Source organism: Platalea leucorodia, assembly GCF_965183815.1.
Source record: "Platalea leucorodia genome assembly, contig: HAP1_HAP1_SCAFFOLD_330, whole genome shotgun sequence".
Classification (NCBI taxonomy): Eukaryota; Metazoa; Chordata; class Aves; order Pelecaniformes; family Threskiornithidae; genus Platalea; species Platalea leucorodia.
Genome location: NW_028121247.1, coordinates 35,475 through 52,144, shown reverse-complemented (window position 1 = coordinate 52,144; position 16,670 = coordinate 35,475). Strand labels below are relative to the sequence as shown.

The 16,670-nt window shown below is 71.7% G+C and overlaps 2 protein-coding genes across 2 annotated transcripts; one reads left to right on the top strand and one right to left on the bottom strand.

Moving 5' to 3' along the window:
- Positions 1 to 737: 737 nt before the first annotated feature.
- On the bottom strand, positions 738 to 3,644 carry LOC309604074 (uncharacterized protein; the record flags this gene model as incomplete). Its single annotated transcript, XM_082338993.1, has 1 exon — positions 738 to 3,644. One exon carries the CDS (start codon positions 3,642 to 3,644, stop codon positions 738 to 740), a length of 2,907 nt encoding a protein of 968 aa, XP_082195119.1.
- A 2,740-nt stretch (positions 3,645 to 6,384) lies between these two features.
- TMEM145 (transmembrane protein 145) lies at positions 6,385 to 16,529 on the top strand (the record flags this gene model as incomplete). The annotated part of the gene is made up of 15 exons (XM_082338992.1): positions 6,385 to 6,495; positions 8,854 to 8,928; positions 8,998 to 9,075; positions 9,921 to 10,007; positions 10,083 to 10,184; positions 10,253 to 10,337; positions 10,761 to 10,832; positions 10,906 to 10,974; positions 11,060 to 11,140; positions 12,030 to 12,108; positions 12,334 to 12,427; positions 12,517 to 12,689; positions 14,312 to 14,432; positions 14,492 to 14,674; positions 15,384 to 16,529. Coding segments are annotated over 15 exons (2,556 nt in total), but the record flags the coding sequence as incomplete, so codon positions are not given.
- Between the last annotated feature and the right edge of the window lie 141 nt (positions 16,530 to 16,670).

Here is a 16,670-nt window from a genome sequence, read left to right as displayed (position 1 = left end):
CAGCCCGACCCGCTCCGGCACGACCCGTTGCGGCACGACCCGCTCCAGCATGGCTCCCACCGCCTCAGGCGGCCGCCGGCACCCCCGAGCCCCGGCACCTGCTGCTGCCAGCCGTCGCTGGAGCACAGAGCCCCCCCCGAAAACCGCCGGCGCTGGGACCGGGAGGACTGGATGGCCGCGCCGGAGCCGGGGTGCCGGCGGGGCCACGGGGAGCCGGGCTGGCTGCGGGCGCTCCGGCGCCTGCCGCTCTCCTGCTTCGCCCCCTCGGAGGCGCGGGAGCGGGGCGGCTCCCCGCTGCCCGGCCCCGGGACCTGGGGCTGCCCCTGCGCGGGGCCGTACTGAGGCGGGGGGCCCTCGCGCTGGTGGGGCGCGGGTGGGGTCCCCCCTGCCCGGGCGCCCCGCGGATCAATAAAGGCTGTTTCTCCCGGCCGCGGCGTCACCGCTGTTCCCTCCGGGAGCCCCCCGCGGCGAGAGGAGCTGCCGGGTCGGCACCCAGATGGGCCCGGGAAGGGAAGCGCGGCCGGCGGTTTGGGGTGAGAAGAGCCCTTTCCAGGCCGTTTCCCGGCGCTCGGAGGGGAACCGGCGGTTTTGAGGGGCCCGGCAGAAAGCCATTTCCCCTTTCCAGCGCTTCCGCTCGCGGCCGGTCCCGGCGCCGCCGGAGCACCTGGAAGTGCTGCGGGGCGGGGTGTCCCCGGGGGTCGCCGGTCACACCGCGCGGGGGGGGGGGGGGGGCCGCCCTAGAGCAGCTTGCTGCCCTCCCCGCAGCCTTCCTCCTCCTTCTCCATCTCCTCCTCCTCGCCCTCGGCGTAGCCGCTCCGGAGGGCGCGCTTCAGCTTGGCCCAGAAGAGCTGCTGGGCCTGGGGCTCGGGGGGCCAGCGCAGGTAGGTCCGCTTGAGCAGCACCCGGCGCATGCGGTGGTAGGCGGAGAGCTCGGCGTCGGGGATGGCTTCCAGGAAGACGAGGACCAGGACGTCCTTGAGCTCGTCGAAGAGGCGGTAGCTGGCCAGCTGGATCTCCAGGGAGCACCACTCGCTGCGCAGGTAGCTGCGGCTGACCACGCAGACCGTCTTGCGGCTGTTGTAGATGCTGTCGACGATGTTGTCGATGATGGCCCTGCCCGGGCTGAAGTCGCGGTGGTGCAGGCAGAGGCGCAGGGAGCCCCGCTCCAGCTCGGGCACCAGCTCCCCCAGCACCCAGCCCTCGTCGGCCGAGTTGTAGGAGACGAAGCTGTCGTAGGCGTAGCGGCGCTCCTCCCGCCGCCAGCGCCCGTTGGCCCAGGCGCGCAGCAGGTAGAAGTGGTACCGGAGGCGCCAGTAGGCGCGGTGGTAGAGCAGCGGCAGCGCCAGCAGCAGCAGCACCGCCGGGGCGGTGCCGGCGAAGAGGTAGAGCCCCACGTCCAGGAAGCAGACGCGGGTGTCGAAGCTGTGCAGATAGGCGGGCGGCCCGCTGCCGCCGCCGCAGCTGTAGTTGTAGAGGTAGACCACCTGCACCCGGCTGCGGCCCAGCCAGCCCGGCAGCCAGGCGTTGGCGCAGGCGCAGCTCAGCGGGCACTTGCGCAGGTCGAGGTAGCGCAGGGCGGGCAGCTGGCCGTCCAGGCGCGGGTCGAGGGTGCGCAGCTCGTTCTTGGCCAGCTGCAGCCACTCCAGCCGGCTGAGGTTGCCGAAGACCTCGGGGCCCAGGCTGCGCAGCCCCGCGTTCTCCAGGTCCAGGCTGCGCAGGCTGCTCAGGTTCTTGAAGACGCCGGCGGGCAGGTCGCCCATCCCGCCGCTGCTGTCGGCCAGCGTCAGGTAGCGCAGCTGGGCCAGGTCGTCGAAGGCGTCGGCGGGGATGGCCAGTAGCCAGTTCTGGGCCAGGAAGAGGGAGCGGAGGGCGGTCAGGCCCTGGAAGAAGCGGTGGGGGATGATCCTCAGCCCGTAGGGCTGCTGCGCCTGCAGCTTCAGGTCGTAGAGGCGCCGGAGGTGCCGGAAGGGCGGCTGCTGGCGCGGGCGCCGGCTGATGTACCGCAGGGCGTTGGCGCGCAGGTCCAGCACGCCCAGGGAGCCCTGCACCGGGCGGAAGGCCTCGGCGCTCACCTCCTGCAGCCGGTTGCGGTCCAGGTAGAGGCGGCGCAGCTTCCCCAGCCCCTGCAGCGCGGCGGCCGCCAGGTGCCGCAGGTTGTTGCCCCCCAGGTCCAGCGTCTGCAGCCGGGCCAGCCCGGCGAAGGCGCCGGGGAAGAGGACGGAGACGCGGTTGTTGCGCAGGTTGAGGGTGCGCAGCTGGCCCAGGTCGGTGAAGGAGCCGGGGTAGAGGTCGGTCAGCAGGTTGTTGTCCAGCCGCAGCTCCCGCAGCTCCCGCAGCCCCCACAGCGCCCGCCGGTCCAGCCGCGCCAGCCCGTTGACGTCCAGGCGCAGCAGCCGCAGGCGGGGCGCGTCGGCGAAGGCCCGCGGCCCCACCACCAGGATACGGTTGAAGCGGAGCGAGACGTTGTGCAGGCGGTGCAGGGCCGGGGCCGCCTGGCAGGAGGACAGCCGGCGCAGCAGGTTGTGCTCCACCACCAGCCCCTCCAGCTCCTGCTGCTGCTCCGGCCCCAGCAGCCGCCCCGCGCAGCCCAGCCGCCGCAGCCGGTTCCCGGAGAGGTCCAGCGTGCCGATGGGCGGGCAGGCGGCCAGCGCCTCGTCCGGCAGCGTCTCGATGCCGTTGCGTTGCAGCCGCAGGCGTTGCAGCCGGGGGCCCGCCAGGCGCCGGCACACCTCGCCCACCCCGTCGGGCCCCAGCCACAGCCCCGAGAAGTCCAGGCTGCGCGGCCGCACGTCCGAGACCTCCAGCAGCGAGAAGACGTCCAGGGGGTTGCCGGCCAGCCGCAGCCGGCTGAGGTTGCGCAGGCAGAGCCGGGCGAAGGGCGCCGCCTCCGAGATGTTGTTGTAGGAGAGGTCGAGCGTCCGCAGGGCGGGCAGCAGCCCGGGGGTCCCGCCGGCCAGCCCCCGCAGCGAGTTGTTGCAGAGGCGCAGGTCGAGCAGCGAGGGGGGCAGCGGCGGCCCCGGCCCCAGCGCTGACATGTTGTTGCCGCAGAGGTCCAGCAGCCGCAGCCGCGGCAGGCGCCGGACGGCCAACGCCACCGGCCCCAGGGCGGGCAGGCGGCCGCTCCGCAGGGACAGGCAGCGCAGGTTGGCCAGCGGCAGGAGGGCGCCGGGTGCCAGGCTGGCCAGCGGGTTGTGGTCCAGCCGCAGCGAGGAGAGGTTGCCCAGCCCGGTGAAGGTGCCCTCGGCCAGCCCGGCCAGGCGGTTGTGGGACAGGTCGAGGGTGGCCAGTGCCCCCAGCCCGGCGAAGGCCCCCGGGGCGACGCTGGCCAGGCGGTTGTGGGCCAGGTCGAGGGTCTGCAGGAGGGGCAGGCGGGCGAAGGCGGCGGGCAGCAGGCAGCGGACGGTGTTGTGGGAGAGGTTGAGGGAGGTGGCGGCCGGCGGCAGGTCGTCCACCGCGCCGGCCACCGACTCCAGGAAGCGCTGGACGCAGCGGAAGATTCCGGGTTTGAAGGGCGACTGGATGCAGTTGCGGAAGCTGTAGGCTGAGCCCCCCGGCGCTGCCAGCAGCAGCAGCAGCAGCGGCAGCAGCGGCAGCAGCGGCAGCAACGGCGGCAGCCGGCGTGGCGGCGGGGCGGGGGGACGCATCCTGCCCCCTGCCCGGGGACGGCCGGACGCCCCGGTCCCCCTGGAGAGGAGGGGGGCGACGGGGACGGGGCTGCTCGGATGGGCGGGAGGTTGGGGACAGGGACCCCCGCGCAGGCAGGGCTGGGGGGGATTGGGGACAGGGACCCCCGCGCAGGCAGGGCAGGGGGGGACTGGGGAGAGGGACCCCCGCACAGGCAGGGCAGGGGGGATTGGGGACAGGGACCCCCGCGCAGGCAGGGCAGGGGGGATTGGGGACAGGGACCCCCGCGCAGGCAGGGCAGGGGGGGATTGGGGACAGGGACCCCCGCGCAGGCAGGGCAGGGGGGGATTGGGGACAGGGACCCCCGCGCAGGCAGGGCAGGGGGGGATTGGGGACAGGGACCCCCGCGCAGGCAGGGCAGGGGGGGACTGGGGAGAGGGACCCCCGCACAGGCAGGGCAGGGGGGATTGGGGACAGGGACCCCCGTGCAGGCAGGGCAGGGGGGGATTGGGGACAGGGACCCCCGCGCAGGCAGGGCAGGGGGGTTTGGGGGCCCTGTGCAGGCAGGGGGGTTTGGGGACCCTCTCCCCCCCCTTGGGGTCCTACCGTGCCGTCGCTGTGCCGGCTTCCCTCCTGTTCGGACGTTTTCACCGGTTTGGGGCAGAAAAGGGAAGTGTGGGGTATCGCTTCGCATCATCGCTGCCCCCCGTGACGTGGGCGGGGGGGGGGCTCTCCCAGGCCGGGCACGGGGGTCCCGGGGGGGCCGAGGCCGCACACCTGGGTCCCCTCCCCACGCGCTGGGGCCCGCAGACCCCTGGGGAGGGGGGCGTCCCCGTGCCCCCCGCCCCGCGCCCCCCCGTGCCGCCACGTGCTGCTCTCGCTTCCCCTTCCCCCCCCCCCCGGCTTTGCCGCCCGGTTTTGGTTCCCCCGGGGGGGCACTGGGGCTCCTACTGGGCTGAGCGGGTGGGCTGGGGCGTACTGGGCTGTGCTGGGAGGAAGAGCGCTGGGGTGCGGGGGGGTGGCACTGGGTTACACTGGGAGAAGGTGGTGTGTTGCACAGGGCTGTCCGTGTTGGTTATACTGGGTTATACTGGGAGAAGGCACTGGGTTATACTGGGAGAAGGTGGTGTGTTGCACAGGGCTGCCTGTGATGGTTATACTGGGTTATACTGGGAGAAGGCACTGGGTTACACTGGGAGAAGGTGGTGTGTTGCACAGGGCTGCCCGTGTTGGTTATACTGGGTTATACTGGGAGAAGGCACTGGGTTACACTGGGAGAAGGTGGTGTGTTGCACAGGGCTGCCTGTGATGGTTATACTGGGTTATACTGGGTTATACTGGGAGAAGGCACTGGGTTACACTGGGAGAAGGCACTGGGTTATACTGGGAGAAGGTGGTGTGTTGCACAGGGCTGCCCGTGATGGTTATACTGGGTTATACTGGGAGAAGGCACTGGGTTACACTGGGAGAAGGCACTGGGTTACACTGGGAGAAGGTGGTGTGTTGCACAGGGCTGCCCGTGATGGTTATACTGGGTTATACTGGGTTATACTGGGAGAAGGCACTGGGTTACACTGGGAGAAGGTGGTGTGTTGCACAGGGCTGCCCGTGTTGGTTATACTGGGTTATACTGGGAGAAGGCACTGGGTTACACTGGGAGAAGGTGGTGTGTTGCACAGGGCTGCCTGTGATGGTTATACTGGGTTATACTGGGTTATACTGGGAGAAGGCACTGGGTTACACTGGGAGAAGGCACTGGGTTATACTGGGAGAAGGTGGTGTGTTGCACAGGGCTGCCCGTGATGGTTATACTGGGTTATACTGGGAGAAGGCACTGGGTTACACTGGGAGAAGGTGGTGTGTTGCACAGGGCTGCCCGTGTTGGTTATACTGGGTTATACTGGGAGAAGGCACTGGGTTACACTGGGAGAAGGCACTGGGTTACACTGGGAGAAGGTGGTGTGTTGCACAGGGCTGCCTGTGATGGTTATACTGGGTTATACTGGGTTATACTGGGAGAAGGCACTGGGTTACACTGGGAGAAGGCACTGGGTTATACTGGGAGAAGGTGGTGCGTTGCACAGGGCTGCCCGTGTTGGTTATACTGGGTTACACTGGGAGAAGGCACTGGGTTATACTGGGAGAAGGCACTGGGTTGCACTGGGAGAAGGTGGTGTGTTGCACAGGGCTGCCTGTGATGGTTATACTGGGTTATACTGGGTTATACTGGGAGAAGGCACTGGGTTACACTGGGAGAAGGCACTGGGTTATACTGGGAGAAGGTGGTGCGTTGCACAGGGCTGCCTGTGTTGGTTATACTGGGTTATACTGGGTTATACTGGGAGAAGGCACTGGGTTACACTGGGAGAAGGCACTGGGTTACACTGGGAGAAGGTGGTGTGTTGCACAGGGCTGCCCGTGATGGTTATACTGGGTTATACTGGGTTATACTGGGAGAAGGCACTGGGTTATACTGGGAGAAGGTGGTGTGTTGCACAGGGCTGCCCGTGATGGTTATACTGGGTTATACTGGGTTACACTGGGTTGTACTGGGAGAAGGCACTGTGCGGTGCCGGGGGCGTGGCCTGTGCGGTGCCGGGGGCGTGGCCTGCTCGGGGGCGTGGCCTGGGCGGGGCCGGGGGCGGGGCCTGCGCCGGCGGCGGGGCCGCGCCCGGGAGCGCGCGGGGCCGGGGGCGATGGGGCGGCGGCGGCGGCGGGGGGGCGCGGGGGGGGCGCGGCCCGGGGGGGGGCGCGGGGGGGGGGCGCGGGGGGGCCCCGCCGCTGCTGCCGCTGCTGCCGCTGCTGCTGCTGCTGCTGCTGCCCGCGGGCGGCGGCGCCAAGTACGTGCGGGGCCGCATCAGCACCAAGGAGGTGAGCGGGGACCCCCCCGGGATGCACCGCGACCCCCCCTTTTGCACCGGGACCCCCCCCCGGGATGCACCGGGACCCCCCTTTTTGCACAGGGACCCCTCCCCTGTTTGCACCGGCATCTCCCCCCCCCCCCGCCCCGGTTTGCACCGGGACCCCCCCCCCCGGGATGCACCGGGACCCCCCCTTTTGCACCGCGACCCCCTCCCCCTTTTGCACCGGCACCCCATTTTGCATCGCGACCCCCCCCTCCCTTTTGCACAGCCCCCCCCCCCCCCCGTTTGCACCGGGACCCCCTTTTTGCACGGGGCCCCCTCCCCGGTTTGCATCAGGATCTCCCCCCCCCCCCCCCGGTTTGCACCGGGACCCCCCCCCCCCGTTTTGCACCCAGGCCCCTCATTTGCACCCGCCCCCCCGTTTCTCTTGGGGGGGTCCTGGGAGGCTGCGGGGCCGGGGGGGGCTCTGGGGACCCCCCCCTTCCAGCTCCCCCCCCGGGCCTGCGCGGCCGTTGCCGTGGAAACCCGGAGCAGGGCCGTTGCCGTGACAACGGCGGGGATGCGGGGGGTCCTGGGGATGGGGGTGCCCCCCCCCCCGTGTCCCCCCCGTCCCCCGTGGGGGCCCCAGGCCCTGCCGGGACGCGGCGTCCCCATGGCCGCGGCCGGTTCGGGTGGCCTGGGTCCCCTGGGGAGGGGGGGTCCCTGGGGTGCAGTGGGGGGTCCTAGGGGTCCCTGGGGGTCCCTGGGGTGCAGTGGGGGTCCCTGGGGTGCAATGGGGGGTCCTGGGTGCGGTGGGGTCCCTGGGGTGCAGTGGGGGGTGCAGTGGGGGTCCCTGGGGTGCAATGGGGGGTCCTGGGTGCGGTGGGGGTCCCTGGGGTGCAGTGGGGGTCCCTGGGGTGCAATGGGGGGTCCTGGGTGCAGTGGGGGGTCCTAGGGGTCCCTGGGGGTCCCTGGGGTGCAGTGGGGGTCCCTGGGGTGCAATGGGGGGTCCTGGGTGCGGTGGGGGTCCCTGGGGTGCAGTGGGGGGTGCAGTGGGGGTCCCTGGGGTGCAATGGGGGGTCCTGGGTGCGGTGGGGGTCCCTGGGGTGCAGTGGGGGTCCCTGGGGTGCAATGGGGGGTCCTGGGTGCAGTGGGGGGTCCTAGGGGTCCCTGGGGGTCCCTGGGGTGCAGTGGGGGTCCCTGGGGTGCAATGGGGGGTCCTGGGTGCGGTGGGGGTCCCTGGGGTGCAGTGGGGGGGTGCAGTGGGGGTCCCTGGGGTGCAATGGGGGGTCCTGGGTGCGGTGGGGGTCCCTGGGGTGCAGTGGGGGTCCCTGGGGTGCAATGGGGGGTCCTGGGTGCAGTGGGGGGTCCTAGGGGTCCCTGGGGGTCCCTGGGGTGCAGTGGGGGTCTCTGGGCTGCAGTGGGGGTCCTTGGGGTGCAATGGGGGGGTCCTGGGGGTCCCTGGGGTGCAGTGGGGGTCCCTGGGGTGCAATGGGGGGGTCCTGGGTGCGGTGGGGGTCCCTGGGGTGCAATGGGGGGGTCCTGGGGTCCCTGGGGACCCCTGGGGTGCAATAGGGAGGTTCTGGGGGTCCCTGGGGTGCAGTGGGGGGTCCTAGGGGTCCCTGGGGGGGTCCCTGGGGTGCGGTGGGGGTCCCTGGGGTGCAATGGGGGGGTCCTGGGGGTCCCTGGGGGACCCCTGGGGTGCAATAGGGGGGTTCTGGGGGGCGGGGTGCTTCAGGAGCCTGGGTCCCCTGGGGATGGGGGGGGGTCCCTGGGGTGCAATGGGGGGGTTCTGGGGGTCCCTGGGGTGCAATGGGGGGGTCCTGGGGGCTGGGGGAGGGTCCTGGATGCCTGGGTCCCCTGGGGAGGGGGGGGTGTGTGTCCCTGGGGACCCCTGGGGTGCAATGGGGGGTCCTGGGGGCCCCTGGGGGTCTCTGGGGTGCAGTGGGGGTCCCTGGCGTGCAATGGGGAGTCCTGGGGGTCCCTGGGGTGCAATGGGGGGTCCTGGGGGTCCCTGGGGACCCCTGGGGTGCAATAGGGGGGTTCTGGGGGGCGGGGTGCTTCAGGAGCCTGGGTCCCCTGGGGATGGGGGGGTCCCTGGGGTGCAATGGGGGGTCCTGGGGGTCCCTGGGGTGCAATAGGGGGGTTCTGGGGGGCGGGGTGCTTCAGGAGCCTGGGTCCCCTGGGGATGGGGGGGGTCCCTGGGGTGCAATGGGGGTCCCTGGGGTGCAATGGGGGGGTCCTGGGGGTCCCTGGGGACCCTTGGGGTGCAATGGGGCGGCCGGGGGGGCTCCCGGACGCCTGGGTCCCCAGGCAGCAGGGCGGGAGGAGCAGGGCGGGGGGTCCCAGCCGCCGGGGACCCCCCCTGACCCCCGCTGCCCCCCAGGACTGGGTGTTCCTCACCCGCTTCTGCTTCCTCTCCGACTACGGGCGCCTCGATTTCCACTTCCGATACCCCGAGGTGAGTGGGGGGGCTCCCGCCCGCCCCCGCGCCGGGGACCCCCGCGCCGCTGACCCCCGGCCCCCCCAGGCCAAGTGCTGCGAGAACATCCTGCTCTACTTCGACGACCCCTCCCAATGGCCGGCCGTCTACAAGAGGGGCAACAAGGTGGGCTGGGGGCGCGGGGGCTCTGGGGGCACGGGGGTCTGCAGGGGTCGGGGTGCAGCGGGGTCTGGGGGGGGGTGCTGGGCTCTGGGGGGGTTATATTGGGGTCTGGGGGGGTACAGGGGCTATGCAGGGGTTGGGGTGCATCAGAGTCTGGGGTGTGTTTGGGTCTGGGGGGGGTTATTGGGGTCTGGGGGGGGTTATATTGGGGTCTGGGGGGGTACAGGGGCTATGCAGAGATTGGGGTGTATTGGGGTCTGGGGGGGGTTATTGGGGTTTGGGGTGTTGTTGGGGTCTGGGGGGGTTGCTGGGGTCTAGGGGGGGTTATTGGGGTCTGGGGGGGGTTATATTGGGGTCTGGGGGGGTACAGGGGGTCTGCAGGGGTTGGGGTGCAGCGGGGTCTGGGGTGTATTGGGGTCTGGGGGGGGTTATTGGGGTCTGGGGGGTTGTTGGGGTCTGGGGGGGTACAGGGGCTATGCAGGCCTTGGGGTGCAGTGGGGTCTGGGGTGGTTTATGGGGGTCTGGGGGGGTTTCTTGGGGTCTGGGGGGGTTGCTGGGGTCTAGGGGGGGTTATTGGGGTCTGGGGGAGTATAATGGGGTCTGGGGGGTACAGGGGGTCTGCAGGGGTTGGGGTGCAGCGGGGTCTGGGGTGTATTGGGGTCTGGGGGGGGTTATTGGGGTCTGGGGGGGGTTATTGGGGTCTGGGGGAGTATAATGGGGTCTGGGGGTATGTTGGGGTCTGGGGGCTCTGGTTGCGTTGGGGTGCGGGAGGCCTGGGGGGCTGCCTGGGGTGCGGGGGGGGGTCCGGGTGCTGGGGGGGCGGTCCGAGCCCACGCCGTGCCCCCCAGGACTGCCTGGCCAAGGAGTCGGTGATCCGCCCCGAGAACAACCAGGTCATCAACCTCACCACCCAGTACGCCTGGTCGGGCTGCCAGGTACGGGGGTCCCGGGGGGTCCGGGGGGGTCCCGGGGGGGGTCCCGGGGGTCCCGGGCTGACGCTCTCCCCCCAGGTGCTGCTGGAGGACTCGGTGCGGTACCTGAGCTGCGCCAGCGGCCGCAGCTTCCGCTCGGTCCGCGAGCGCTGGTGGTACGTGGCCCTCAGCAAATGCGGGGTGAGTACCCCCCCCCGGGCCCCCCCCCGCCGCGCCCAGGCCCCCCCCTGACCCCGGGACCCCCCCAGGGCGACGGGCTGGAGCTGGAGTACGAGATGGTGCTGACCAACGGGAAATCCTTCTGGACCCGGCACTTCTCCGCCGATGAGTTCGGTGCGGCCTCAGCCGGGGGGGGGCGAGCGGGGGGGCGCGAATGGGGGGGCTGCAACGTGGAGGGGGGAATGGGGGGGATACGGGGGGCTGCAGGGCGGGGGGGACATGGGGGGCTGCAATGTAGGGGTGCGAATGGGGGGGCTGTAACGTGGAGGGGGGAATGGGGGGGATACGGGGGGGCTGCAGGGCGGGGGGGAATGGGGGGGATACGGGGGGCTGCAGTGTGGGGGGGACATGGGGGGCTGCAATGTGGGGGTGCGAATGGGGGGGCTGCAATGCGGGGGGGACATGGGGGGCTGCAATGTGGGGGTGCGAATGGGGGGGCCGCAGGGCAGGGGATGATGGGGGGGATCCTGTGGGGTGCCCTGGTCGGTGTCGGGGGTCTCGCGGGGGACGGGCAGGGGGTAAATCCCACCCCCCCAGGCATCCTGGAGACGGACATCACCTTCCTCCTCATCTTCATCCTCATCTTCCTCGTCTCCTGCTACTTCGGCTGTGAGTGGGGGGGGGCCGGGGGGGCCGTGGCGGGGGGGGGGTCACAGTGCTGACGCCCCCCCGGCCCCCCCAGACCTGCTGAAGGGCCGGCAGCTGCTCCACACCACCTACAAGATGTTCATGGCGGCCGCCGGCGTGGAGGGTGAGGGGCGGCCGGGAGGGGCCGGGGGCTCGGGGGGGCCTGGGGGGGCCGGGGTCCCCGCACTCACCCCCCCCGCGCCCCCCAGTCCTCAGCCTCCTCTTCTGCTGCGTCTACTGGGGCCAGTACGCCTGCGACGGGGTCGGCAGCGGCAGCCTCAAGATCCTGGGTGGGTGGCGCGTGCGCGGCCCTCGTGCGCGGGTGTGCGACGCACGGGGGTGTGCGGCTCCTCGTGCGCGGTGTGTGCGACGCACGGGGGTGTGCGGCTCCTTGTGCGCGGGTGTGCGACGCACGGGGGTGTGCGGCTCCTCGTGCGCGGGTGTGCGACGCACGGGGGGTGTGCGGCTCCTCGTGCACGGGTGTGCGACGCACGGGGGTGTGCGGCTCCTTGTGCGCAGGTGTGCGACGCACGGGGGGTGCAGGGCTCCTCGTGCGCGGGTGTGCGACGCACGGGGGTGTGCGGCTCCTTGTGCGCGGGTGTGCGACGCATGGGGGTGTGCAGCTCCTCGTGCGCGGGTGTGCGACGCATGGGGGGTGCACAGTCCTCGTGTGATGCATGGGAGGTGCAGGGCTCCTTGTGCGCGGGTGTGCGACGCACGGAAGGTGTGCGGCTCCTCGTGCGTGGGTGTGCGACGCACAGGGGGTGTGCAGCTCCTTGTGCATGGGTGTGCGACGCATGGGGGGTGCAGGGCTCCTCGTGCGCGGGTGTGCGATGCACGGGGGGTGTGCGGCTCCTCGTGCGCGGGGTGTGCGACGCACGGGGGGTGTGCGGCTCCTCGTGCGCGGGTGTGCGACGCATGGGGGTGTGCGGCTCCTTGTGCGCAGGTGTGCGACGCACGGGGGGTGCAGGGCTCCTCGTGCACTGGTGCGCGACGCACGGGGGGTGCACAGCCCTCGTGTGATGCATGGGAGGTGCAGGGCTCCTCGTGCGCGCGTGTGCGCGCACGGCCCCTCGTGCGCAGCCCTCGTGCGCAGGCGTGCCTGCGCGGCCCCCCGGCGCGGGGCAGCGTCGCACGAGCACCCCGGCACGCGCTGGTGCGAGCTCTCCTCTCCCCCAGCCAAACTGCTGTTCTCCGTCAGCTTCCTCATCTTCCTCCTCATGCTCATCCTCCTGGGCAAGGGCTTCACCGTCACCAGGTACCGGGGGGCCCAGGGGGGTCCGGGGGGCACAGGGGGGTCTGAGGGGCCCAGGGGGGTCTGACGGGCACAGGGGGGTCCGGGGGGCCCAGGGGGGTCCGGGGGGCACAGGGGGGGTCCGGGGGTGGCTTTGGGGACGCAGGGGTGGCCCCGAGCCGCTGGGGCAGAGCCCCCCGGGGCCACCATGGGGCTGCCCCCCCCCCCCCACCGCCGGTGCCCCCCCAGGGGCCGCATCAGCCACGCGGGCTCGGTCCGGCTCTCAGTCTACATGACGCTGTACAGCATCACCCACGTCGTCCTCCTCACCTACGAGGCCGAGGTGAGACCCCTCCGGTCCCCCCCGCCCCGCCGGGCGCCCCCCGGCCCCGCTGACCCCGGGGGGGTATTTTTTTTGGGGGGGGGGGGCAGTTCTTCGACCCCGCGCAGGTGCTGTACACCTACGAGTCGCCGGCCGGCTACGGGCTGATCGGGCTGCAGTTCCTCGCCTACCTCTGGTTCTGCTACGCCGTCCTGGTCACCCTCAAGCAGGTCCCCGAGAAGCAGCCCTTCTACCTGCCCTTCTTCGCCGCCTACACCCTCTGGTGAGCGCACGCCTCGCACGAGGGCCGCCGGGGCGTGCACGGGGCGCGAGCGGAGCGGGAGGCGGCGAAGGGACGGGGCTGGCGCGGGGCGGCGAGGCGGGACGGGTGTGCAAAGGGCTGGGGCTTGCACGGGGATGGGGGCTGCACGGGGCTTGCACAGCTGCATGGGCGTGCAAAGGGCTGGGGTTTGCACGGGGATGGGGGCTGCACGGGGCTTGCACAGCTGCATGGGTGTGCAAAGGGCTGGGGCTTGCACAGCTGCATGGGTGCGCACAGGGCTGGGGTTTGCACGGGGATGGGGGCTGCACGGGGCTTGCACAGCTGCATGGGTGTGCAAAGGGCTGGGGCTTGCACAGCTGCATGGGTGCGCACAGGGCTGGGGTTTGCACGGGGATGGGGGCTGCACGGGGCTTGCACAGCTGCATGGGTGTGCAAAGGGCTGGGGCTTGCACGGGGATGGGGGCTCCATGGGGCTTGCACAGCTGCATGGGTGTGCAAAGGGCTGGGGCTTGCACGGGGATGGGGCTGCACGGGGCTTGCACAGCTGCATGGGTGTGCAAAGGGCTGGGGCTTGCACGGGGATGGGGGCTCCATGGGGCTTGCACAGCTGCATGGGTGTGCAAAGGGCTGGGGCTTGCACGGGGATGGGGGCTGCACGGGGCTTGCACAGCTGCATGGGTGTGCAAAGGGCTGGGGTTTGCACGGGGATGGGGGCTGCATGGGGCTTGCACAGCTGCATGGGCGTGCAAAGGGCTGGGGTTTGCACGGGGATGGGGGCTCCATGGGGCTTGCACAGCTGCATGGGTGTGCAAAGGGCTGGGGCTTGCACGGGGATGGGGGCTGCACGGGGCTTGCACAGCTGCATGGGCGTGCAAAGGGCTGGGGTTTGCACGGGGATGGGGGCTGCATGGGGCTTGCACAGCTGCATGGGCGTGCAAAGGGCTGGGGTTTGCACGGGGATGGGGGCTGCATGGGGCTTGCACAGCTGCATGGGCGTGCAAAGGGCTGGGGTTTGCACGGGGATGGGGGCTGCACGGGGCTTGCACAGCTGCACGGGTGCGCACAGGGCTGGGGTTTGCACGGGGATGGGGGCTGCACGGGGCTTGCACAGCTGCACGGGTGCGCACAGGGATGGGGTTTGCACAAGGGCGCAGTTTGCACGGGGCCAGGATTTGCACGGGGCTTGCACAGCTGCGTGGGCGTGCAAAAGGATGGGGTTTGCACGGGGCCAGGATTTGCACGGGGCTTGCACAGCTGCGTGGGCGTGCAAAAGGATGGGGTTTGCACGGGGACGAGGTTTGCAGAGGGCTCGCGTGGCCAGATGGGCTTGCACGGGGCTTGCGCAGCTCGAGGGGTGTGCGCCGGGATGGGTTTGCACAGGGACGCAGCTTGCACGGGGCTCACGCGGCTGGACGAGCGTGCGAAGGGCCGGAGTTTGCACAGGGGCCGGGTTAGCAGAGCGCTCGCGCGCCAGGCCAGCTCTGCACGTTTGCACGGGGCCGGCACGCCAGGCGAGCGTGCGAAGGGCCGGGTCTGGCACGCCAGCGGTTTGCACGACGGGGCCGGGGCGGGCGCGCGAAGGGCCCGGCGCGAGCGTCGCACGAGGGCCCCGCCGCCCCCAGGTTCTTCGCGGTGCCGGTGACGGCGCTGATCGCCAACTTCGGGATCCCCAAGTGGGCGCGGGAGAAGATCGTCAACGGGATCCAGCTGGGGATCCACCTCTACGCCCACGCCGTCTTCCTGGTGAGCCCCGGGGGGGCCGGGGGCGGCGGGGACCCCCCTCACCCCCGCTGTCCCCCCAGGTGATGACGAGACCCTCGGCCGCCAACAAGAACTTCCCCTACCACGTCCGCACCTCCCAGATCGGCTCGGCCGAGGGGGGGGCACCCGCCAAGTTCCCCCCCCGCCACGGCTACGGCAACGTCACCTTCATCAGCGACTCCGTCCCCAACTTCACCGAGCTCTTCTCCATCCCCCCCCCCGGCGTGAGTCGGGGACCCCCCCCGGGGGGCGGGAGGGGGCCCCGAAACCGGCTGGGTGCCAGGGGTGGGGGGGGCCCCCCAAAACGGGCTGGGTGCAGGGGTGGGGGGGGGCCCAAAACCAGGTGGGTGCCAGGGATGGGGGGGGCCCAAAACCGGCTGGGTGCCAGGGGTGGGGGGGCCCCCCTCCAAAACCACCGGGGCTCCTGGGTCGGGAGGGGGCTCCCCAAAACCATCCAGGCTCCAGGAGTGGGAGGGGGCTCCCCAAAACCGGCTGGGTCCCAGGGATGGGGGGGGGGGGGGGGGGGGGGCCCGAAACCGGCTGGGTGCCAGGGATGGGGGGGCCCCCCTCCAAAACCACCGGGGCTCCCGGGTCGGGAGGGGGCTCCCCAAAACCGGCTGGGTCCCAGGGATGGGGGGCCCCCCAAAACCACCGGGGCTCCAGGAATGGGAAGGGGCCCCCCAAAACCATCTGCATCCCAGGGATGGGAGGGGGGACCCCCCCAAAACCACCAGGGCTCCAGGGTTGGGAGGGGGCTCCCTGAAACCAGCTGGGTCCCAGGGATGGGGGGGGCCCCCAAAACCATCTGCGTCCCAGGAATGGGAGGGGGGACCCCCAAAACCACCCGGGTCCCACCCACTTGAGGGGACCCCCCCCAAGCCCCCAGGCACTGGGAGCGGGGGGGACCCCCACATCTCCCCGCGCCCCCAGCAGGCGCGGCAGCAGGCGGAGGAGACGCGGGCGGCGGAGCGGGGGCCCCCCCCCCGGGCACCTGGTGACCACGGCGGATCTGGGGGCCCCCCGCGCGCCCCCCAAGAGCGGCGGGGCGGGGGGCGAGGGCCGGGGCCCCCCCTCCCAGCTGCAGGCGCCCCCGCCCCAGGCCAACGGCGGCCCCGAGTACTTCAGCATGCAGACGGGCGGGGGGCGGCACCTGTAGCCCCCGCCGAGGGGGGCTGCCCCCCGGCCACCCCTGCCCGCCCCCCGGGACCCCATCCTGCCCCGGGGGGACCCCGAACCCTGCCCCACAGGGAGCCCAAGTATTGCCCCAGGGGGACCCCAAATCCCCCCCCAGGACCCCATCCTGCCCCAGGGGGACCCCAAATCCCCCCCCGGACCCCATCCTGCCCCGGGGGCACCCCAAATCCCCAACAGGGACCCCAAATCCTGCCCCGGGGGACCCCAAATCCCCAACAGGGACCCCAAATCCCCCCCCGGGACCCCATCCTGCCCCGGGGGGACCCCAAATCCCTCAGAAATACCCCAAACCCTGCCCCAGGGGGACCCCGAATCCCCCACAGGGTCCCCAAATTCTGCCCCAAGGGGACCCCAAGTCCTGCCCCAGGGACCCCGAATCCTGCCCCAGGGGGACCCCAAGTATTGCTCCACGAAGACCCCCGATCCTGCCCCACAGGGACCCCAAATCCCCCAGAGACACCCCAAATCCTGCCCCAGGGCCCCCGAATCCCCCCCAGGGACCCCGAATCCTGCCCTGGGGGACCCCGAATCCTGCCCCAGGGCCCCCGAATCCCCCCCAGGGACCCCGAATCCTGCCCCGGGGGACCCCGAATCCTGCCCCAGGGCCCCCGAATCCAGCCCCACAGGAATGCCCCATCCTGCCCCACGGACACTCCGAGTATTGCCCCACAAGGACCCCGAATCCTGCCCCAGGGACCCCACATCTCCCGCAGGGACCCGAAGCGCCCCCGGGGCCCCCCCCCCCGCGCCCCTCCCCGGGGTTGGGCCCTCGCCCCCCCGCCCCCCCCCCCGGGCGTAGCGGGCCCCCCACGCCCCCCAGTTTCTGCAGAGAAGGATTTTGCCAAAATAAAGCGATTTCTCGTGTTTCCACCGGCTGCGGAGTGACGGGGGGGGACCGGGAGCCGCCGGAGGCCGCGCCGCGCCGGCCCGCTCTGGCCGCTCGTCTCGCTGGTGCGGCGGCGCGCTGCCCCGCTCGCGCCCCCCCTCGCTGCCCCCGGCGGCGCCACTCTGGCCCCGCGTCTCGCT